The sequence below is a fragment of the Rhinoderma darwinii genome, chromosome 1 (assembly GCF_050947455.1).
Source record: "Rhinoderma darwinii isolate aRhiDar2 chromosome 1, aRhiDar2.hap1, whole genome shotgun sequence".
In the NCBI taxonomy this organism is placed as follows: Eukaryota; Metazoa; Chordata; class Amphibia; order Anura; family Rhinodermatidae; genus Rhinoderma; species Rhinoderma darwinii.
In genome coordinates this window covers 295,639,800-295,664,365 of record NC_134687.1, presented here as the reverse complement: position 1 = coordinate 295,664,365, position 24,566 = coordinate 295,639,800, and the positions used below count along the sequence as shown (strand labels likewise).

General features: G+C 42.9%; 1 protein-coding gene across 1 annotated transcript in view; it reads right to left on the bottom strand.

Moving 5' to 3' along the window:
• The window catches only part of ARID3A (AT-rich interaction domain 3A), a 66,152-nt gene extending 44,053 nt beyond the window's left edge, over positions 1-22,099 (bottom strand). The window contains exons 1-3 of the mRNA XM_075825361.1: positions 21,980-22,099; positions 17,343-17,952; positions 15,449-15,692 (exon numbers count right to left, since the gene is read on the bottom strand). Coding sequence (XP_075681476.1) covers positions 15,449-15,692; positions 17,343-17,698 — 600 coding nt within the window. The 5' untranslated portion in view covers positions 17,699-17,952; positions 21,980-22,099. The remainder of the gene's footprint in view (positions 1-15,448; positions 15,693-17,342; positions 17,953-21,979) is intronic.
• Positions 22,100-24,566: the final 2,467 nt, after the last annotated feature.

Genomic DNA, 24,566 nt, shown 5'->3' with positions numbered 1-24,566 from the left:
TTCCGTGTGCTGTGCGTGATTTTTCACGCACCCATTGACTTCAATGGGTGCGTGATGCGTGAACAACGCACAATAATCAGACATGTCGTGACTTTTACGCAGCGTACACACGCTGCGTGAAACTCACGGACAGTCTGCACGGCCCCATAGACTAACATAGGCCCGTGTGAGGCGCGTGAAAATCACGCGGGTTGAACGGACGTATTACACGTTCGTCTAAATAAGCCCTTAAACTGTATTGTTAAAATAAGCACTGGAGTAAAAAAATAAAAAATAAATAAAAAACTTGCAAATTTCCGTTAATTCTAAACCTAGTGGTATATTAATTACAATAATGTAGTAATGTAGCATTATTCTAGTAGTTCAAATGATCAACAAGTTTGTATTGTACCAAATTTGAAAGTAATGCGGCCCGTCAACGTCACATTTTTTTCTACGTGCGGCCAGTTTACCTGGCAGAGTTCAAGACCCCTGGTCTAAAGTAAGCCAACCAAGAGGTGACGTAAGGTAGAGAAAAAAGGTGTCTAACAGGTTACTAAATCATACAGCGTTCGTCACTGTGCTAAATTGCGCACGTTCTGTTTGACTTGTCTAGTTTTTAGTGGTCCAAGATTAAAGGGGTTATACGGGACGTGAATTTTTTTTTTGTAAGGACTAGAAATGAAATCTAGTATCAAGAGGGTGAACGTATTTTAGTTAAAAAAAAACTTAGGGCACTTATAATGTGGTGACAGATCCTCTATCTTCTACATAATGTGATCGGCACTAATGTAGATTACAGCAGTGTTTGTTATTTAGAAAAACAGTAAATTTTGTTTATCTCGCAAGATCATGCTGTGCTGTGATGAAGTTCCACACAAACGTTACCGAAGTGTCGGGATTGTGAATAGACATCGCGTCCTGGCTGGAGGTGAAGTCTATTCACTCTCAAGACCCTTCAGTAACGTTAATGTGTGAGTATGTGACAGAAAATCGTGATCTCGCAAGATCACTATGTGTGGAGTACATGAATGGAGAGAAGTGTAGGACCCTGATTGGTCAGCATCATACACTTCTTTACAACGCCCACTTGGTCAAAAGCTAAAAACGCCCAGTTGGGCATTAAGAAAGTCATCAGCATAAATCTAAAATAGGTCATAACTTGGTCAAAATTTATCGTTTTTCGAAATAAAAACCACTGCGGTCATCTACATTACAGCGCCAATCACATAATATAGGAGATAGGGCACTTATAACGTGGTGACAGAGCCTCTTTAAAGAGCCTGGGCTATCTGTGGTTTTGCAATGCGGATTTTTGCCGTGCGGTTAGAACTGCACCTCAACTGCAACATATGAATATACCATTAGACACCTTTTAAAGAGGACTAGTCACCTATCCTGATATGTCTGTTTTGGGCCCCTTGCAGACGACAGTTCCAGTAATCACGGTCCGTGATTATGGGCACAGCCGGCCGCGAACAGTCATCCGTATTTGCGATCAGTGCTCCCAATATCAAATACGAGAGCACGGTCCGAAAAAAAAAGCAATAAACAGGACATGTTCTATCTTTTGCGGGGCCTTTCTACAGCACGGACAGCTTCCCGTAAATATACGGGAAGGTATCCATGGGCAACAGTAGCGAATGAGTCGGATACAATGAGTAAAAACTGTGCAATGTATCCGACATGGAACTCGCAGTACTTTCCGTCCGAAAAACCGCCCCACATTGTGGTGCGTTTTGGTGGACGGATTTTCCACTGCGGGAAACCACGCTCATACTTACCTAGGCCGTTATGGCAATGCATCCCCCCTGGATGACGCTGCAGCCCATGTGACCGCTGCAGCCTGCGATCGGCTGCAGCGGTCACATGGAATGCAACGTCAACCCAGGAGGCCACACTGGACGAACAGACTTCTGGGTAAGTATGTTTTTTTTCTTTTTTCGTAGTTGTGACTTTTGCGGTCTAATCGCTGCGAACACGCCGCAACACTTGGCTTTCTGTTGCAGGTTTTACATAGCCATTGAATTCAATGGGAAATACCCGCAACGGAAAACCAACTAAAACGCAGAATACATGGACATGCTGCGGATTTCCATTGTAGAAATTCTGCATAGTCTACGCTACATGGGAACCTGGCCTAACCACCGGCAAATTGGAAAAAAACAAAAACTACATCGTCTTTACAACAGAGGTAGGGTCAGCAGGGTATATAAGACCACTTATTCAAGTTAAGGCCATGCATCGGTTACTAAAGCACAACTATATACATATTGATTGATATTGAACATGGTTGATGCACTGATATTTCTCGTCTCATCTGATCTTAAAATATTAAAGAAAAAACTCATACCACAGTGGCATGTACACTCTTGATAACCTATTTTTTGTTCTATGCCATAGGGAAAGAATGGTTTCCTTCACATTTTCAAACATGTTGGAAAGTCTACTGTATATGTACCGACACTACCTGCTGTCTTCCCGGTTGTGCCAAATATTTTTTCACTGGAATAAAAAATAAATAAAAGATGTCCCAAAACCACTGCGAATTATAAGGCTACGTTCAGTGCCCACAGTGTCATTGGGTAGATCTAATAGGGGGCCTGCAGTGGAAATATAATCCATCAATATAGCTGGAGGGCGATTTGTCACTTGGACACATGAAACAAGCTGAATACAGCCACGTCGTGATCCGTTTGCCTCTTACCCCAGAGAGATTTGTTTTATGCAGCCACTTCCTGTTAAAGTCTACCATGTAACCCCAGCCGTCAGATTTGTAGGTAACTACAGACCAGACTTCAAGTGCCATGAAAACGTACCTTTAAACATTAGCAGTTATGCTTTTAACGTAAATAATTGGAAAGACTGGATAATCCTGTTTGTTACATTAGCCTGTGTACATAAACCCAGGCCTGGAAATTTCCATTAAGACTCCACAGACTTGTTTCCCCACTTGGCTAGTAACATTTGCGAGTAGATTTAAAAGCCTATACTTTAGTTAAGAGCGGTAGACAAAATAATATGGAAACAGCCAAATAAAGACCGGATAACAGCCATTAGGACACGAGCACTGGTTTATCTATTACATTCTACGTGGACAGTGGGCTTTCCACACGATCGGTATGTAGTATTAATCACTTCTCGCCGGAGCCATTCATCGTTTGTTTTGTCCTGCCCACCTCTGAAAATCCAGAACTTTTACATTTTTCCGTCGACATTGCCGTATGAGGGCCTTTTTGCGTGACAACTTACAGGATCAAAGTTATCTCCAATCGCACCCGTTCCAGTTAGTGTGATATGTAACATACAACAGACTCCTGCAGCTTATGGAGCAGGCTCAGCCTGCGAGCAGACTCCCTACTTTTCTTTCAGACTTCCACTGCTGTACATATATGGCAGATGTCGGGAAAGCGGTTAAGCAACGGACAAACGTTACCCATAGACTTTAATGTGAAAGCAGCGGTTATACTGCCGTGACTGTCCTCCTAATAATCCCTGCCTCTGGTCATGCCGTGGTTGAAAGAAGGGCCTTACACCTGAAAACGGCTTCAGACACAAAAATGGAGAAGTTGCTCATAAGCAACCAGATGACTTCCATTTGTAATCCACATTGGAAGTATGAAAGCCGAAATGTGATCGTTGCGAAGGTCAACTGCCCCACTTTTATATAGTATACACAAGTTTTAAATGTATATGGAAACATTTCTAGACTAAAAAGAGCAGTTTTTTAAACCTATGATGTGTATATATAAGGCTCTTCGTGTATGTGTAGCCATGACATGGATATCCAAGGACATGTGACAGTAATAATCTGAATTCCACAGCTCAGAGTCATCAGAAGCAGTGGGGGAGGGGGTGACACAGCAAACTATATAAGTAACATGCAGCAGCTACAAACTATTCTAGCAGATCTGGAAAACAAAAATGCATACTACTTTCCCACCGATATTTTGTAAACCAAGATATAGCTTTAAATCCCAGAATCTTATATGTAACGAAGACGACTTCCTGCAGTGTTCAGTGGGTTTACTTTGAAAAATGCATTTTAAATTGCAAGAATTTTTGAAGGGTTTTGGAGCATATGTTCAGACGATAAGTTAACGGTGTTCCCATTCACACCATTGTCCCTATGGGGAGAAAAAAAACCAACTTGTTTGTACAAACACTGCGATAAGTCTGAACCCCGCCCAAAATATCAGTGGCATTACTACTGGGGCGAATCCGCCTAAAAAACTAGGTCCATTTCTGGGAAGAAAAAAAAAAAGGGACCAACCAAACGCTCCTCCTGCATCATGACAAACAAATTGGATTAGCTTTGCTCTATAGGACTGATATTATATTTATTTTAAGCAGCGTTACTGACACGGACGCCAAGTTGCCGTTATATGACCATACACGTACAGCGTCCGTTTAGAAAAAGCAGTAATGTAATGGTTACACATCATCTTTCCTTTTCAACGGTTTGGAACGGAGATGCTCCCTGATGTTCGGTTACTAAACTGGAAACAACTCTCAATGTTTCTATCAGAGTATAAATCCCCAACTGCCATCTTTATTCACTGGTGCATTAAAGGTGTCCAGGGAATACCCCTTTGTACATGATGAACCTTCTGTGTAGAGGTCGCGCCCTATTCCAAGTGTTCTTTGTTTAAAGGGCCAACACTGAAGCATGGATCCCCACCTCCCATTCATCCGGATGTTACCAATTTGTCATGCCTTTTAATGGCCTGTCCCCTTCCATCACCTCGTCCTTGGAAACATCTCACACATACTGACAGGTAAGCATAACGTGATCCTAATCGAAGAAAACATCCTGGATTCTACAAGGTGTAACGTTTCCTGCAAAAACACAAACTAATATCTACATTAAACAAATGGATTCTATATACCTATTTGCTCGTAGTATTGCTTTGCAGACATTAAACGCACAGCATTCAGTAGACAAAACTGGAAATACGTCCCTGACCAGCCAAGGGTTTTGTTATGACAGCCAATTACAGGAAGGACTCCGATCAATAAGAGTGTAAGTTACCGTTTAACCCCCGTAGCTCTCCACCCACAGAATCAGCCTTCCAATATAAAAGTATTAGAATCTCTCTCAATTATTTTCTTATGGCGATTACGTGCTTACATATTCACAAACACATTTCTACTTCTAAACGACGAACGGAATGTATAATGTCTACACAAACAGATTCGAACATCTGATAAAGGGTTTTAGATTGGTGGCGACTTAGCCCACAAAGGAAGTTTGGTCATTGGTAAATCTTAACCCTTCCTCACGCGATCTTGCATTATGTGGCATGAAGATAAACTATTTACCCAGGAGGGAAAATCCAGCCAGAGATCATACATAATCACGTTATATGCAACAACATATCACTGCAGTGTCTATTCACCGTATTATAAACACGATAGAACAAACATTACCAGTAGATTGGGTTGTATGAAAGAGCTTAGTGACTTAAAGAGGTTCTGTCACCAGATTATAAATGCCCTATCTCCTACATAATCTGATTGGCGCTGTAATGTAGATAACAGCAGTGGTTTTTATTTAGAAAAACGATCATTTTTGAGCAAGTTATGAGCAATTTTAGATTTATGCTCAATGGACAACTGGGTGTGTTGTTACTTTTTACCAACTGGGTGTTGTACAGAGGAGTGTATGAGGCTGACCAATCAGTGTCATGCACTTCTCATTGTTCCAGCCCAGCATGATCCACAGCACAGTGTGATTGTGCAGTGAAAGAAGCTGGGCTGGAACAATGAGAAGTGTAGGACGCTGATTAGTCACTGATTGGTCAGCCTCATACACTCCTCTGTGTACAACACCCAGTTGGTCAAAAGTAAAAACACGCCCAGTTGTCCATTGAGAAACTAATTAGCATAAATCTAAAATTGCTCAACTTGCTCAAAAATGATCGTTTTTCAAAATAAAAACCACTGTTATCTACATTACAGCGCCGATCAGATTATGTAGGAGATAGGGCGCTTATAATCTGGTGACAGAGCCTCTAATTTGGAACCATCATAGAATGCCACCTAACCAAAAGAACGGACGGTTAGAGGATTAAATGCGACTGCATGCCTCTCGACCAGTCAGGCTTAGGCCAGGATCACACAAACCGTATTGATGCAGTTTTTGGATCCGTTTTTTAAGCCAAAGCGGATCTAAAAAGATGTGGACCTAAAAAGTAATAACAGTATAAAAAGGAAAGACTGAGTCCTCTCCTTTTTGTGTGGACACTTCGGTCTTGGCGTCAAAAAACGGAGCCAATAACTGCCAAAAAAACGGTGTGTGAACTTGGCCTTAGAGGTTCCATAGTTTGGTAGGCGCATACTTTTTTTTTTCTTATCGCTTCTATAGGACTGTGCCAAGTTAAAGGGTTCTGCCATTACAGAATGAGCTGTTCAAGAAACATGTATGGGAGGATCAGGCATCCACATGCTTTGTAGTGTGTATCTGTAAGGTTTTTCCAGTATGGAGACAGAAATTGACCATATAAGACCGGATTTACACGAGCGTGTGCGTTTTGCGCGCGCAAAAGGCACTTAACAGCTCAGTGCGTGATTTTCACGCAGCCGCCATCATTATGACACTATGTTTGAATGAAAACAGAAAAGCACCATGTGCTTTTCTCTTTACATACTTTTGACTGCTGTTGCGCGAATCACGTGCGTCACCCGGAAGTGCTTCCGTGGGCTGCGCGTGATATTCACACACCCATTGACTTCAATGGGTGCGTGATGCGCGAACAACGCACAAATATCGGACATGTCGTGAGTTTCACGCAGCGGAAAATCACGCGCGTTGCACGGACGTATATCATGTTAGTCTACATAAGCCCTAACTCTTTGAAGCTGCACCGTTTGTGCATTGTAATTTCCCTGTGTATAGATAATGCAATAGGTCAAACTATGGAAAACTGTAAAGGATGCGTTGTGAAAAACGATAATACTACAGATGTAGCAGAGCTGTGTTTAAGTTTGAATTACTAGAACTAGGAGTCAACCTTCAAGAAAAACCACACACTGGAAAGACACCAATAAACCTCAAGGAATTTCCCTTTGGTCTTTTTTTTGTAGCTGTTCGATTTTACACCCGGTCGCATGAATAAAGCCTGCCGTGAAATACGGAAATTTTTCATCCGTGCGGAACTAGTTTTCACGGATCCCTCAGACTTGAGTCTTTTAAAGGGACCAGGAAAACTGGCAAAAATGGGACATGTCCTATTTTTTCCCAGGCCGTTGACACAGTCTGTTAAAATAACAGCCGTGTGAATAGCCCCTTAGAGATGCATTGATTATAATGCAGCCGTGTGACGGCCATTAAAATTTTTTTTTTTTAAATCCCATCACACGACTGAATCGGGCCTAAATCAGTCAGTCGTCAAGACTAAATACACCATTACATTAAGACTATGTTCACACGTTCAGAATGAAATAAGGATTTAGGCATGAATTCAATGTTTGACTCCTCATCAAATCAGCTCACATATACCTCATTCACTTGCAGCAGAAAAATCCCCACAGATTTGCCTGTGCCACGGAAAAAAAGATAAAATAAACAACGCATTTGCTAGAAACAACGAGCATGTTCATTATGGTAATGGATTCTGCATGGGAAAAGCCGTGGATTAGCCCTATTGAATGCCAATGGCGCTAATCCTCACGCGGATTTGCCCCAGCACTTCCACGACAGACATCAGTTTCTTTGTAACATGCACATCAGGATTTGTCGGGCAGATCCTGAACGTGTGATTCCAGCTTAACAGGCACTAACAAGTGAATGGACCTACATAGAGCAGCTGCACTGTGGCAACTAATGTCTTTATGAACTGTTGCATAAAAAGCTCGCCAAAAATCGGAGTCACTTTAATAATCTGTGACGCTCATAATATCAGAGCAAGCAGTCGCGTAAGAGTGAGTTATTACAAAAGATTAAGGTTTATAGAGAATGGCTCAAGTCCAAACCAAAGACGGGAAACAATCACCAGACGTGCGGGCAAGAAGCCAAACCATGATTCCTGGAGAGAACCTGCACATCAACACTGAACGTTGATGCTTCGCTGTGAGAAATAACAAAAGCAAATATTATATAAACTTGATCATACCGGATTGCTCTCCTACACATGTTATCCCTTTTAATGACATTAGATTTCTATGTATTCTAAGGCCTAGTTCACACTGCGTTTTTTGCAGGCAGAAAATTCTGCCTGGAAAAAAAATAAGGCCTCATGCACACAAACGTGCTTTTGCGGCCGCAATTCCCCCTATGGGGCCATGAACACAACCGTGGTTTTCACGGTCCGTACATGGCCCCGGAGTCCGGACCGCAGAAAGAACGGGCAAGCCTTATTACGGCCGTGTTCTGGGGTCTGGGCTCATTGAAAATAATGGCGGCGGACATGTGCACAGCCCGCGATTTGCGGGCGGCTCACAGCTGTCACTCCGTGGCCGGCCGACCCGGAAATCACAGCCATGCACATGGCTACGGTCGTGTGCATTTTGCCTAAATAAACATCAGCTCCAGTTTTTTGGAAGTGCTTTTGCACCCCACTCGTTTTTTTGAGGCTTTCTTCCCTCAACAGGCGAACCAAAAAACCTTGAGCGTTTTTTTTCCCCCCAAAAAAAAAAAAAAAGTGTCTAAATACGTTGCAGCGGTTTGTGGTGTTTTTTTTCCTCCTTCTCCCATTGATTTCAATGGGGTTTTTGAGGCGGAAAACGCCTCAAGATAGGTCATGTCGTTTTTTTGCCGCAAGCAGTAAAAAAAAAAAAAAAAAAGGCGCACAAAAAATTGAAATGGATGAGGCGTTTTCGGACATTTATTGGCACAATTTCCACTTAAACTCTTTGTGAACAGGGCCTTAAAAGGCTATGTAAACCTTTGAAAGGGATTTATTTATTTAATAAAATAGGTCAGGGTGATTGGTGCCACTTTCTAAATTAGTTTTTAGTAAAAATTATTTTTACTTTGAGATACAGCTGCTTTGTAGTCTATACACAGCAGCTGTATCTTTCGCTAAATCATGTTCCTGTCAGTGTCAGCGGGACCGGTGTCTCAAACTTAGATGTGATTGGTAACAGATCGATCCTGATCCCTTCAGATTCGTGGGACTGACGGATTCAGGTCTTCGTGAACGATACAGCTGCTCTGTATACAGGCTACAAAGCAGCTGTATCTCAAAGTACAAATATTTTTTTATAAAAATTATGTTGCACCAATCGCACGGATTTAACTTTTTTTTTTTTATTAGCCCCACATTATTTTTTCATTTGGATTTTTCACTCCTCGCATTCTAAGAGCAATTACTCTTAGAATGGTGTGAGGGCTTATTTTTTGCGGGAGGAGTTATAGTTTCCAATATTACCATATAATGTACTGGGAAACTGAAAAAAATGAAAATAAAAATTGCGGCCTGAAATTGGAAAAAGCTCCGATTCCTACATGGGTTGTTTTTATGGCTTTCACCGTGCGGTAAATACGACAACATAACTTTATTCTGTGGCTCATTACTATTAGGCCTTATTTACACGAGCGTGTGTTTTGCGCACGCAAAAAACGTGGTGTTTTGCGTGCGCAAAAGGCACTTAGCTGCGTGTGTCATCAGTGCATGATGCGCGGCTGCGAGATTTTCTCGCAGCCGCCATCATTTTGACTCTCCGTTTGGATGTTTGTAAACAGAAAAGCACGTGGTGATTTCTGTTTACATTCAGAGAATGACAGCTGTTGCGCGAACGACGCAGTTGCTTCCGTGCGACCAGCGTGGTTTTCACGCACCCATTGACTTCAATGGGTGCGTGATGCGCAAAAAACGCAGAAATATAGAACATGTCGTGAGTTTTACGCAGCGGACTCACGCTGCGCAAAACTCACGGACTGTCTGCACTGCTCCATAGCCTAATATGTGCGTACGACACGCGTGAAAAGCACGCGCGCATATTACGCTTGTCTAAATGATGCCTTGGGGCTTGTCCACACACCGGAATTTATATAGTGTGTTTTTTGTTTTTTTAATATTTGACTTTTACAAAGAAAAAACAATTTTGTTTGAAAGTGTAAAATGGTTTTCTTTCACAACATTCTGAGAGCCATAACTTTATTTTTTCATCTATTCAGGCGTGTAAGGGATTATTTTTTGTGGGACGAGCTGTAGTTTTTATTGGTACATACGACTTGGATTACTTATTACATTTTACATTCAAAGGGGACAAAAAAAATAATTATATTGGCGGATAACATTTTTGGTTTTTACTCTGTTGACCGCACGAGTTAAAGAACGGTATATTGTAATAGTTCAGACTTTCAAGGACACAATGCCAATAGTGTTTCATTTTTACATCACTTTAGAGGAAAAACAGGAAAGGGGGTATTTAGAATTAATTTTTTTCCTCCCCTAATAACAGTATTTATTTTTTAACACATTTTATTAGTCCCCCTAGGGGACTTGAACCAGCGATCGTTATTGTCATTTTTACAGGCTTCTGTTAAGCCGTGCTAGAGGCAAGTCCTGGGTGTCATGACAACCATTCGCACCCCACGAACGCCTTGCGGGGGCGTCGGTGACCAGTCTGAGGGGGCCACCCCCCCTTTTAACACCTTAGGTGCTGTGGTCACGATAGACCACAGCATTTGAGGGGTTAAATGGCCAGGAACTGCGCGATCGCAGTTAGTCCCTGCAGCGTCAGGAGCGCGCTACATACTTCCTTAGAACGCTTATGTGCATGATAATGCGTCAAGGGGTTAAAAATAAAAAAACCTTTTCAAAAGGTTTACATAGCCTTTAAGAAATATATAGTATTGCAGCGAGAATTCAGAGACAACACATGTGGGGGGGGGGGGGGGGGGGGGGGAGTGGAGGGACCCAGTTTGTCCACCCTCTCCCCATTAGAACCTCACCATTCAGGTTGTGTTGTTTTTCTACATAGCACGTAAACCGGTCACAGTCCCCAGACGCGCTTCTTTAAACAATCTTTAACGTCCCACCTGGCATTTATCAGAGACAAAAGAACAACCCCCACATATACGTTGACACCAACTCCTCTTCGCATTTCAGCTACACAAAAAGTAAGACAGGGAGTGAGGCAGGTGCAGCCAGCTGATCCCCACCCCCTACAGAGACGTAAAGCACTGTACTCCGGGGGAGAGCGGTAAAAAGAACGTCTGCTGGAAGGTGGGAACATCTGTTCACCTGTAACTGCCACAAAGCCCAACTTAAGTTATATGGTGATTGGGCACTAAAGGGTTAAACCACACAGTGCCAGTAAGACAGCCCTTCAAGTGTCAAACAAGATAAATACCACAGCACAATGTGGATTTTCTCTGTACATATAAACCTGCAACATGAAAGAGGTTTTAGCATCTGGGGGGGGGGGGGGATATGACAACTTCTGAACACACTTCATATCCAAGTGGTCATTTAAAACCAGTTTACAGTTAAGGCAAGCGGAACACATCTTCTGTACATAAGAGAGCATTACAGCCATTTGAGTATATTGTATAGAAGTTTCAATTTTGGGGTACAGCGTGTACGCCATGCAGTGTGGGCATAACTCATTCTCATGTTCTAGTAACCATAAAGTCTATATAAGCGAAGGTCCTGTTTAGAGACGTGACAGATTTGTGGTGCAGATTTCATACTGCAAGTCTTCATGAACGTACAGTATGGGCCTGTTCACATCAGCGTCACCCTTCCGTTGTAGATGGTTGTTTCCATAAGGCTTCCGTTTTTGTTTGTTTTTTTTAAGCAAAAACAATAGCATAGTCAACTGCGCTATTGTTTCCACTAAAAAAAAAACAACAATATTTTAAATAACCTAATTGAAATCAATGGTAATGCAAACGGAAGTTACGGTTTCTTTTTGCCTTTCCATTCATGGGTTCCTCGGACGGAAAGGGCGACGCGGATGTCAACAAACCCTAAGTTGCGGAAAAGCCGTAGATGTTCACTGAAGGTTTTGCCCTTTCAATGTACAGGGTGAAATCTTCAGAGAACCCAAAAGTAAAATCCACATGTACGAAGGCATCTGCCGAAATGCGTGTCGGGCTTTGGCGTCTCCTCTATGCGGGATCATCAACCTTGGTATGTACTTCCATCCATACAGGCATTTGTTTAGACCCTTTTAGGGCTGTGTGCAACTTGTGTTGTAAGGCCCGGATGACTTGCTGCTTATGTCCTGCATGTGTTACATTCACATATACCCTAGTGGTATTTTGTATACACAATAGCACTTTAATGCGCACTGCTTATTTACTGCATGTTACGCATAACAAGCGCATCTCTGACATCTCTTTATTTGATATGCCTCTATTACATATGTTCATACCGTGATTGCACTACGAGTATATCCTGCATAGGTTGACGTTTTTCATTGTATGACTCATCTTTTTAAAATTTTTTGTATCTGTCTATTAATAAAATGACTTTGTATTACTTCTGACGTTTGTGCTAGTATTTGACCTTCTGTCTATAGGATCCGGTGTAGGTTTTCGGTCAAAGCACCAAGTTACTCTTGGTTTATATATGTGGTTGTCTTGGATGGTATACACTTTCAACACAATTTTGTTTATTACGTATTGCCAACTAGTACATACATTATACTATTGTTCATTGAGATAGCCCATTAGCTTTTCATGTGTACAAATTGGTTGTGTAGTACTGTAAATTGCGGCTTATTTCCGCAGCAAGTCTGCCACATCTGAACATGCCTCTAAGATGCTGCTGTAAGACCAACATTTCCATCTGATAGAACAGGTCACAATATTGTTCCGCACGAATCTGCACAAAAAAAGCCTACATATAAAATCAGAGGCAGGTAAAGTATGGGCTTAAATTTTAATAAGTGCTGTATTACGACTATGTACAACTTGGGACTTATAGAACCAAAATACGAGGCTCGGAGTGATTGATCACTTCAAGAGCTGCTATAAAGAATCCAATATCAGTTTAACTTCAACAAATCTAAAATGTACAAGATTATATTTTTTTTCTACTCACAATACCCATAAAATAGTATAGTACTGTAAATTCCTGCTGAAACACCAAATGTTATCACCTTACAGCAGAGCATTACAGAGTCAATATCTCCCTAAGGCCTTATTCAGATTGTTGTATACGCCCTTGTGCTGTACGTGAAAGCAATGGCCAGCACACGGACCTATGCAACTCAACGAGGCTATTCAGACATGAATGTGTTTTGTTTTTTACACAGAGCGTTTCCGCTGCGTGAAGTTCACTGCATGTCCTATTCTAGTCTGTTTTTGCGGACCACGCACCCATTCCAGTCTATGGGTGTGTGAAAATCACGGACAGCACACGGAAGTCATCCGTGTTTCACGCAACAGTTGCTAAGAAAGGATGAGAAAAAAAAAAAGATATAAAAATATGCACCAACAGGGACATAAAGAAAAACAAAAACCGATGCCACACGGAACTGCAACGCATGAATACAGTGCGTTCTTTTGCGGATGCAAAACAGACACGTTCGTGTGAATCTAGCCGAATAGTGCATTGGTGGAACATGCCACGATATGGTTTCATAAGAGACCTATTTGACATGCCAAAAATGTACAAAGCGTCCAGATTCCATGTCCAAAGGGTATTTGCTTATATCCATGTATGTAGCTCGTCAAATTGTCCAAGGCCGAAGGGGAAAATAAATGAACACACACACACACACACACACACACACACACACACACACCTCCAGCTGCCCCTTATGTGCCCACCCTCCCCTCCTGCTACAGGAAGTGAGAGAGAGAAACCCACACAGAGAAGCATTATCAGGGGAGGAGAGAGGAAGCAGAGTGATATAAACAAGGATCTAGTCACGCAATACCTGCTGCTAGGCAGAACGACAGCATGACACAGACACAGCCATAAAGGAAAACAGCAAACTTGACAGAAATGGAGTAGTGAGCGCTCCCTGAAGAACATCAATGTAGCCTCCACAAATCAAACTAACGTATACAACTCAAAAAACAAGGGCCTAAGAAGAGCAAACACTAGAGTTTTCTAACTACACCTCCGATCCTGAAACTAGTGTACCACCTGCACGTGGCGTCGTGGCTCACAGCAGCCAATCAACTTATAATTTTTTCAGTTCTCAATGAAAACTGCAACTTGATTGGTTGCTATGGGCAACTGCACCGCTTTTCCTTTTTCACCAGTTTTAAAATAAAATATCTTCCCAGATGTATGCATGCAGCCGTTTTGGCACTACAAAAAGCCCCAGCAATGAAAGGAATGTCTCATGAAGACAACCGCCTGCCAATACGAAGACATCTACCTGCCCCCAGAGGCAGTCCTACAAGACATTCAGCACTCAGTATGGCACCTCTACTAGGTTTGGGCAATATATTGGCACATTAATGCTGCCAAATTAGAATAAAACTTTATTTCGATCTTTATTTGCCTGTCTGCCTTATCAGTGTGCTACCTAATGGCCTGACCAGGTTTAGGGTTTCCAAGATATAAGAGCACTGTAGCTCCACTCACATCCATCCTGTTGGCCCAACATGGAACCTGCTCTAAATTTACTATTGGGCCACCCGAGAGGAGGATGTGGGGCTCAGTGAACATCATAACACATTATACTAACTACTACGTATACAATATGTACAGACTGCCGACTTGGGATTTTATACTACCAGGGCAACTGTGTGCATATATTATAAAGACACGGTTTCACTGATGTATATACTACATAGTTCATGGCAGCAGTGTATGCATTCTATAAACAGATTGCTGCTAGGTTACAGTATTTTACATAGAAACAGTGGCGACATAGCTAGTTTGATACAATATAAAACACCAGGAAAGTACACACTGCAGCCGCTAACGTGTGTGTGTGTAAAAAATTAAAAAAATGGATTTTAACAGCAACATTTGCGGCCAAACAACTGTAAAGGCATCTGCACATAGCTGTATTAAAGGGATTTGACCATGAAGAACTTTTTCGGCATATCCACTGTATATGCTGTAAACGTGTGAGGGTCTGACCACTGGGACCCCCAAAGACCTAGAACACGGGGACTACACACGCGGTCACTAAGTATATCCCATAGACATTAAATAACCAGTGAACAGCAGTCGGAAACCATGGCCATTTTGCCAGTAAGGTTGTATCTGGCAAACTCTAATGAAGCTGTACCCTAAATGGAATCGTTTCAATAAAAGTTAAAAGGGGTTGTGTCACCATGACAAGCACTTCTGAAAACTAAGCTAGTCCGGCAATAAGGTGAGCGCCGAAGGTCCAGCTTCTTAAACCCTGAGCAATAACAGTGGCAGCCAGCCATTCATTTTCTCTGCAGTGTCCGCTGTAGCATTACCTGGCTGTGCCAAGTCCACCATTGACGGGTCTGTCGTCTTGCTCATAAAGGGGGGGGGCCTGAGTTATTTTACCAAAAAGATAAGCTAAGAAAATCTGATATCCGCAATTTACTTAACACAGTCATGGAGTCACACACCTGTTTGAACTGTTCTTCATAAGTCCAATCCCCATGGTCCTGAACTGGAGGATGTGCATTTTGAGGCAGTCCTGGACGCTCAGCTCCACCCGATGGACGTGATGGTAAGGTCTGTTGAGCGGGGTGCTTAGGTTGCAGGCCTGCCCCTTTCACTGGTCTGGCAGCTTCACCCACATCAAGTCCCTCCTCCATATCATTATAATCATCTTCCTCCTCAAAATCATCTTCATCCCATTTCCCCTTCCTAAAGGGGTGTTTAAAAGCAAAAAAAAAACAAAAATCAATTTTGAGCACTCAACAGTTGCTTTATTCACATCAGGACGACGAGTACACAGATCACAGATGTACATCTATTTAAAATGTAAAAATATAATAAACAAGTATTTAATGATTGGCAGCTAAAGCCAATGATAGTCGGTAAGACTATTCAGTCAAAGTTGATCCAATAAGAGAACAAACCATGTATAACTTGGCACAGATAGTGCGAACAAAGATGCTGCCACTTCAAAACAGTCCTATCTGTCTGAGGTTTCTAATCGCATCTGACTTGTTGCCAACATATGCAGGCCGGCTGCCAGCTTCTGGCACACACTGTATCACTAGGTCATCCAAGGGACAGCACTCATCCCTACATCTCTTTATACCACAGGATGTGTTAATTAAATCATTATGGTTCATGATTTTCTCCACCCAAAATGCTAACTTACTGTTAGCCCAGGAACACACACAGTGTTGATGCAGTTTTTAGAGCCAAACACAGAAATGGACACAAAAAAAAAAAAAAAAGGGAAATGTTTTAGTCTTTTCTTTACCTTTCCTTTGGAGCCAGTTCTGGCTTTGGCTCAAAAAGCGGAGCCAAAAACGGTGTGTGATCTTGGCCTGAGGGCTTGTCCACACACGTAACGCATAAATGCTGCAGAAACTCGCAGCACATCCATCAACTAGCAAACGATCCGCACCATTTCATGCATTTTTTACTGCAGACTTAGGTGCAGAGATTTTTTTATTTTTTCTGTGGAAAACAGCACAGAATTTTTTAGTGACTTTTTTGGTGCATTTTTTTCAGGGATTGTTGGTTATACGTCTTCCTGTGATGTCATTGTCACCTCCTGTAAGACATTACAGAGTGTCTCCGCAGCAAAATACACAGTATATCGTAGTTTGCTGAGGAATTGTTGTTACTCATTGATTTCGATGGGGGGGAAAAAAAAAAACGCAGTAAATCAGTCCACTTTCCGCAGCAATAGTTGACATGCTGCGGAAGTAAAAGTTATGCACCGCAAGTGAATTTCTGGATGGAATTTTTCCACCGTGTGTGGATGACATTTGTTAAATCACATTCACTTTGCTGCTACTGTTTTACGCTGCATATTTTCCGTCCGCAATTCCAAACCGAAAAATGTGCAACAATATGACAACTTTGAGATGGAGAACATGTGACAGTGCTAGAGGAAAAATATATGAAGGATACCCCCTTCACATATACAAACAGTTCCTACATACGGAGTAATTTTTAATGGGCTTATACATGAAATCCATACCAACTGCAATATCGACTGCTATTCCGAACAACGGATACAAAAAATGGCAGCAAATAGGCCTCAAGTGAAAACTTTTCTGCCTATGAACTTTTATTGCAGTTAAAATTTGTGCCTCCTCAACTATCCTGCACGATATGGACGACCCTGACCCTTAGACTGAAGGCAAAATGTGTGCAAACAAAGTTAGGAACTGCAGGAAAAGAACAAGGCAGTGCAAATAAGAGATGCTTGGCCTCCCACAGAGCAGCCTTCCAATATGCTAGCAAAGCAGAGGAGAGAAATAGTGTATGATAAATTATATACATATTTATTTTATAACAAAGTAATTCTTTCATATCTACACCAGCACTCACAATTCATCCTCCTCTGAGCCCATGTCCTGGTATTGCCCACTTTCCCCATCCCTGTCTCTTTCGTCCTCTGATGGCATGCTCTCCCCATCATCGTCATCGTCTTCTTCCTCCGATGCCGCTGGACTTGGCTGTTGACTTAGTCCAGCAGCTGCAGCCCTCATGGCGGCAAGAGCTGCTGCCTGTGCTCGTTGCATTTTTAAGGTCTCTGGCTCCGTATCTTCTGTGCCATTGGTAGGATAACCCCCGTCACGGGGACCAACCACCGAGTTCTGCTGATGCTGCCTCGCTTCCAGTTCCTGCTGCAGCCGCGCCCGCTGCTGGCGCTGAAGCGTCTCCATCACCGCCTGCAGCTTCATTGCGCGGTGAGGCGGGCGAGGGGGACCTCGTGCTGCCTCCTCCACCTTCTGAATGTATTAAAAACTAGCCAACAGAGACCTGTGGGGTACAGCAGAGCTGAAGTCCAAGCAGTCAGACCGTGATAAAGCCTCGGCTTGGATAAACGGGGGTTCGCTGCATGGCAATGTAGCTGTGCCTTCTTTATAAAGTGCCAGATCGAAGAAAGTCTTGCTCCAACTTAGACTGATGGCAAATCATGTGACTGCAGCATGAACTGTATTGGTGGAAAAAAGAAAAAAAAAAAGTTAAGAAAGGCGGATTATACGAAATGAACCAAGCACTACATTAAACCATGGTTACCATATGTACACTGACCAAAAATGGTTATACAACAGACACTTGAAACAAAGCTACATAGGAGACTTCTAGAGTTCACAAACAGCCAAGAGCACCCACAACTGATGTCAGACATTAAAACTTGCACCACCCCAAATTTTTGGATCTTTCAGGCTACAATGAAATGACTAGAGGGCAAAACGGTTTGAGAAAGGCCTCAGACACATTGCAGTATTATGACTCAGTACAAATTCCAAGTTGCCATAATACCCCAACTTCTTACGGAGCAGTAAAAACCCATCCACAGAGGTCCACGGGGCCCTACTGTACCTCTGTATGCCTCCGATTATTTTCATGTAGACATACCAAGGTTTTGTCTGTTGGATTCTGTATCCATTATATACACCTATTACTGGGATATTGTTTTGAAGGGAGAATACCACTGTAACATGGTAAGTACAGAGGCATCTGTAGATGCTCTGCGCACATGACTCTGCACGAGGCTCAAGAAGGAACCGAAGAATAAAAGCTGGTAAAATAAGCATCCAGCAAATACATTCGTTTTTTTTTTTTTTTTACATAATTTGAGATGTTGGGAAAGGATTGAGTGCGGCAGCAATGTCGCATTCAGCTTTGGGCCCGAATCACCCCAATGTACTGATTTTTTTACGTGCATATGGAAGGTGTGTCTCAGATCGCCAACGTTGGTAGTAATAGCACTACTCGAGTTCGCCAATGTAGTTTAGTGGTGATGGTCTTACACTACGGTTGTATCTGTGGATCCCCTTCCAGCTGTTACTAGTTTAAAGTAAAAATAATTTTAAAAATCTCAATATTTACATCATATTGGCTAATTTTTGTGATAATGTCAATTTATAAAGCCTCAGAAAACCTGAATTTGTTGTGAATTAAACGGATTTAAAAGTAGGCCCCCCTGAAGGGCTTACTATATAAGCAAGGACAAACTGGCAAGGTAAAGGAGCCAGCGTTTGTGCTTTCCATTCATTAGAGGTTTTTAAAATAATCAAACTGATATACACAACAGCAACTCCATGTATATAAATGTAAAATAAAACATGCTCCACCACACCACATAGGAGAACGGTGACCACACATACTGCAATGTGCCAGATCAGGATTGCTGAATGACTGGACAGATAAGCAACCCGATAATACAACGGAGCACGTTCCACTCAACTGTCTTCAGCTAGATCACTGCAACTCCAGCATGTGTACTTGTGGTACAACGAAACGACCGTTAAACCAGATTTTCTGTTCGGCTTTCTAAAAGTGGTTTTTGTTTTGTCTTTTTGGTAAAACAAGTTCTTTTCTTCATATTAGAACAAATGCAATAAAATGTCAAAATTCTTTACGAGACAAAATGTCAATATGCCAGAGTGCAATTGCACTATTTTTTTTCAGAAAACACACAACTAAAAAAAAAAAAAAGGGAAGGAAAGTGGTGCTATAAATTGATATGAAACATGCAGTTAACCCCCACACTACTCACATACAAAAAAAAAATTATTGTTACAAAGACAACTTTGCACCACTCCGGGTTTATCCTGGGATCACAGCGGCAGGAAAATAAATCTAAGACTTCAGCATATACAAGGGGGGCAAGTTTTCTAAAACCGAAGGAAATTAAAAAGGAAAAAAAACAAAAACAACCTCCCCTCCCCCATCCTGTTGGGAGTGGATTCAATGCATTTCCTACAAAAAGCTGACATAACCGTACAGTGTAAAATGCCTGCTGCAAATGTGCTCTATGTTACAGTTGCCTCAACATTCCGCTGCCAACTAAAGGTTAAATATTAGTCACTACCAAAGCACAAGGTCTACCAGGCCAGACAGAAAAAGCCCAAGTCTGTAACAAGTCCCCATCCTCCCCCCTTTCCCAAAATAGAGCAGGAACCAACGTACATCAAGTCATACAAACACCCCCCCAAAGGAAAACTGACCAGGTCCAGGCAGTAAGTGTATGGAGAAGAGGGATCACACACTGGGTGTTCAGAGATTAAACAAATACACCAACTGGAGACTGGGTGGGAATTAATGGAGGGAGGGGCTGTATACCCCCCCTCCCCCATGGACATTAGCTCTTAATTATCTAAGCAGATAGACTGGATTAACTGATTGCGTGCCACAGTAGTCACATGATAGCGGGGAGTAGTGCAGTAGGCCATATAGAGATGAACAGTCGTCACCACACAAAACACGATCTCTACTACTTCCTAAATATTCTGTGGGGCAAAAAAAAACCATAAAATTATAATATGTCAACGTCCAAAGTAGAAACCAGATAAACTGTAAAACAACAAACCGTATAGCCACCATTACGTGAATTTACTCCTCAAGGGATCCTGTGGAGTGGGAATACCCTGTGTGTTCAAACTCAACTTTTTGTTTTTCCTCTTTAATAGTTTCCCTAGGGTGTGAAGGCAGAACTGGAAGCATTAGAGAAGCCCCCTCCTCCTCCTCCAGCCATGGAATACTTGTAAACAGCCAGCATGGTGTATCTTGCCTGAGGCCAACCTAACTAGTCTGTTCCCCATCATTGTTGTGTGTAACAAATGGATCCAAATAAGTCATTCAATGGGTTAATACAGCAGCTGGAATTCCCCCCCCCCCCCTTCTCATAGCTACTGGATGTTTCCAAGGAGGAGAAAAAGGGGGGGGGGCGACGACACTCCCCAAAGTGTGCCTGTACACAGGGTCAGTGCTCCATTCTGGCACAAAGGGAGGTTTGTTTTGGACACGAGGCACAAAATCAATGGAAGACATTCAAGTCTTAGCAGACACTAGAAAACCAGCCCTTGGAGTGCAGTTCCATGTAGCGCTCATTAATACAAGTAGCGGCACACTGATGATAGTAAACGTACACCCACATATTCGCCTGACGGAAAACACTACACCTTTAAGCCTATGGAGCATGAGAAGAAGATTTGGATTAGCCATTAATGGGCCTTAAATTAAAGATTTGGACTCCCTATATGAAGATCAGTTTCCCCTGAAAGCCTAGGACTGGCAACTTGGGAGGTCCCATGTTCATGTCACTACTTTGTCTGACAACGTCACGTAGTCTGAACAGTCCCAGGTACTTCCTTCCCCTACAAGTGCTGTACACACCAAAGACCTCAATATTTATTATTATTACTTAGATGTGTAAACACAAGAACTTTGAATAATTGATACTTCGTTACAGCAGTAAAAAGCATTGGGTTAAGGTCACTTTTGCCTGCGTTTACCAGCGGCGTAACCTATAGCTGCCGTGTTTGGAGTCTATTTTGCGGTGGTGAATGCAGTAAGATCAGCCATAGGGCCTGCTACATGAAGTATGATGGACAGGGCAGGAGCTGGTTACAACATGGTATTCAGCTACTGGATATCACCACAACCACCAGACATGGACAGTCACCAGGGCCTATAACCAAGGCCTCCACAAAAGAGGCTGAAATAGCCCAAACACCTGGTCCATATGACCGTGCCCTCCTACCACCACTTTACTACCCCGTCACGGGTGGTACATAGTAATGGAGAACACTCTTTACAGCATAGATTCAGATTGCTGGGAGTACCATCGGTTCTTACATACCCGGGTACTTATTAACATTACTAGTACCAGCCATAACAAGCTGCTACTCCGTACTGTATACGCATTCGTACCCCAACCCCACCCTATAACCTGTGTTACTTCCCAGCATGCCCATGGCACGCCTGGACAGTCCGACCTTCTTACGTCGCCCAAGTCACCCCTTATTAACACCTGTACCCACAACTATGTCCTCCCCGGGCACCCCTCAACCACGTCATCCGTACCAACACCCCTCCCCCCAGCACCATTTCATACCCCCAGAAAGCCCATTTTATTACCCCACTGAAATCATATAACCAGCCAGCTGTTGACTTTCCCGCTGCCCGCCACCGGTTAGAGCTGCGTATACCCCGTTGTACCCCACTCTTACCCCCACTGTCTCCGCTGCTTTTTCTCGGAGGAGAAACTTGGGATCTGAGCGAAAGGCGGAGCCACCACGCGAGGGGGTACCTGATTGGCCACAGTCCAGGGAGAGTCGGCAAACTTCCAACCTCGTTATAATAGAGAGTACGGGAGGACTAACCTTTAAAGGGAGCGTCTGCAAACATGTAAAGATAGGGACAGTCTGAATGTGAACATCCTCAATAGTCAGCGGAGGAGTTTAAAAATGGCCAACTAGTTAAGGGTAGGTCTACAAATTACCCGCCGTGCTGATGTGAATATGTATGGTAAATTATTACACATAGTATACATAAGGGGTAGTGTGACAACTACTGAACTGTACGGGAAAATCATGCCGAAAGTTTCTCATGTACAATTTACAGTGGGCACTGTAGGACAAGTGTAAGGAAGTGTGACACTTCATGTAGCATATATATAAATAATGTGTGTGTGTGCGATATAATAAACAGTGTGGTAAATGACTATTATTTATTTTCTGTTGCTTATATAGCACTGACATATTTTGTAGCGCTGTACAGAGATTGTCATCGATCCCTGCCCGATATGGGCTCGCAATCTAATTTTCACATAAGGGACAATTTTCATATAAGTTTATGTTTTTTTCAGAAAATAACAAACATTGTTTAACCCCTTCCCTGCGCAGCCATTTATCGCTCCCACCTTCCAAAAGTCATAACTTTTTTATTTTTATAATGTACTGGGAAACTGGGAAAAATGTCTTTGTGAGGTGAAATGGGAAAAAAACAGTATTTCTCAATAGTTTTTTACTAATGTATTGCAGTATTTCGTGATATTAACAGGGTCCTATTAAGCGCTTAAAGGGTAACTAAACTTTTTTAAAAAACTTTTTAAATGTCATAGTAACATGTCAGAAATTTTGATCGGTGTGGGACCGAGCACTTAGTCCCCCAGCGACCTCTAAAACGAAGCGGCAGAAGCAGTCGGGTGAGCGCTATGCTTCTTAGTTTCTGATCGGCTTTCCTCGAAAAGCCGAGTGAGCCGTGTACAGACTCATAGACTTTCTAAAAAGCCTGTATACCGATCCGAGGAAAGCCGATCAGAAACTAAGCCGCACAGCGCTCACCCGAGCACTTCTGCCGCTTTTTTTTTTTTTAAGCAATCGGTGGGGGTCTCATTGCTCGGCCCCCCACCAATCTAAACTTTGCAAATGTCACTATGACATGTTAAAAGTTTTTTAAAAGTTTATTTACACTTTAATAGGAGCACAAAGATGGCAGAACTGGGGGCCTTCATTAAGACCTCAATAAGCCATGACAAACGTCGACACTCTGCGATCGCTTTCTTACGGCTTACATGTTCCTGGCATCGCTGTTGAACGCGGCATCTAAGGGGTTGAACGATCAGGATCCCACTCATTGCAGTGTAATGGCTGTTTCATACAACCGACACGCAAGTTATGAAGAAGGCTCAGCTCATGAACTCGCTCCATACTTTCCCTCCCAGCCTCAGGAAGCGGTTAAAGGGTTTTCCCATCCCTTAGGCTAAGTTCACACGGGGCGGATACGCCGCGCAAAGGTACCGCTTCTCCAGGGCTCAACACCCCATCCCTCATGGTAAACAATGTCATTGTCCATTCGACCAAGGCTAATTGATCTGCTCCTTACAAAAGTAATAAAACATTCAATTCAAGAACACAACATAGAATTGCTTCAGGACGCTGCTGACATATTACTTTTTACTTATTAATCTCAAGATGGCTCCTTCAGGCCAAAAGATGGATTCCAATGATCCAAAATGTACACCTACCATACAAGATGGAGTCCATGCAAAATGTTATCTTTTAGGCCTGATTTACACGAGTGTGTGCGTTTTGCGCGCGCAAAAAACGCTGCGTTTTGCTTGCGTTTGTACTGCGTATGCACTGCGTATACGCAGCGTTGGTGCGTTTTAAACGCGCGCACGACTAGCGTTTGCATCGCGCGTAAAAAACGCAGAGGGGATTAGTGGGACGCCCGCCTACAAATAGGCCAGCTGGCCCAACCCCTGCTTGCTGGTAGAAGCCTGTTTACAACCTTATTTCCGCCTCTGCAGAAACCACAGTGTGTGTTTTTCCCTTCACGTTGGAATCGCCTTGACACCCAACTATTATGGCTTCGCCAGCGCTGGCGCGTGTGCTTCTTGTCTGGATGATCTCACGTCGGTTTGGCGAGCGCCGACACATGCTGCAGCACCAGACGCCTGTAAGAAGTCGCATTTGGGTTCATCCACTTGTGGCCCAACGTACAATAAAAGGCCATTTTCATACCCTGTATGAGGACTTACGCCGGCATCCAGACAAATTTCGAGCCTTCTGCCGCATGTCTGTGGCCACATTTGACCTTCTGCTCGCGCAAACTCGCTCTGGTCTCACCTACCAGAATACCAACATGAGACGCTGCATTTCGGCCGAGGAACGGCTGCTTGTGACCTTGAGGTATGTGTGAAGCTGCTAGAACTTAGTCCATGCCGCTGTCTGCTTCACCAGCCCCCCACTAACATGTGTTCTGCCTTTCTTTTTCTTTCTCGTTCTTTTCTAGATTTCTGGCCACAGGCAA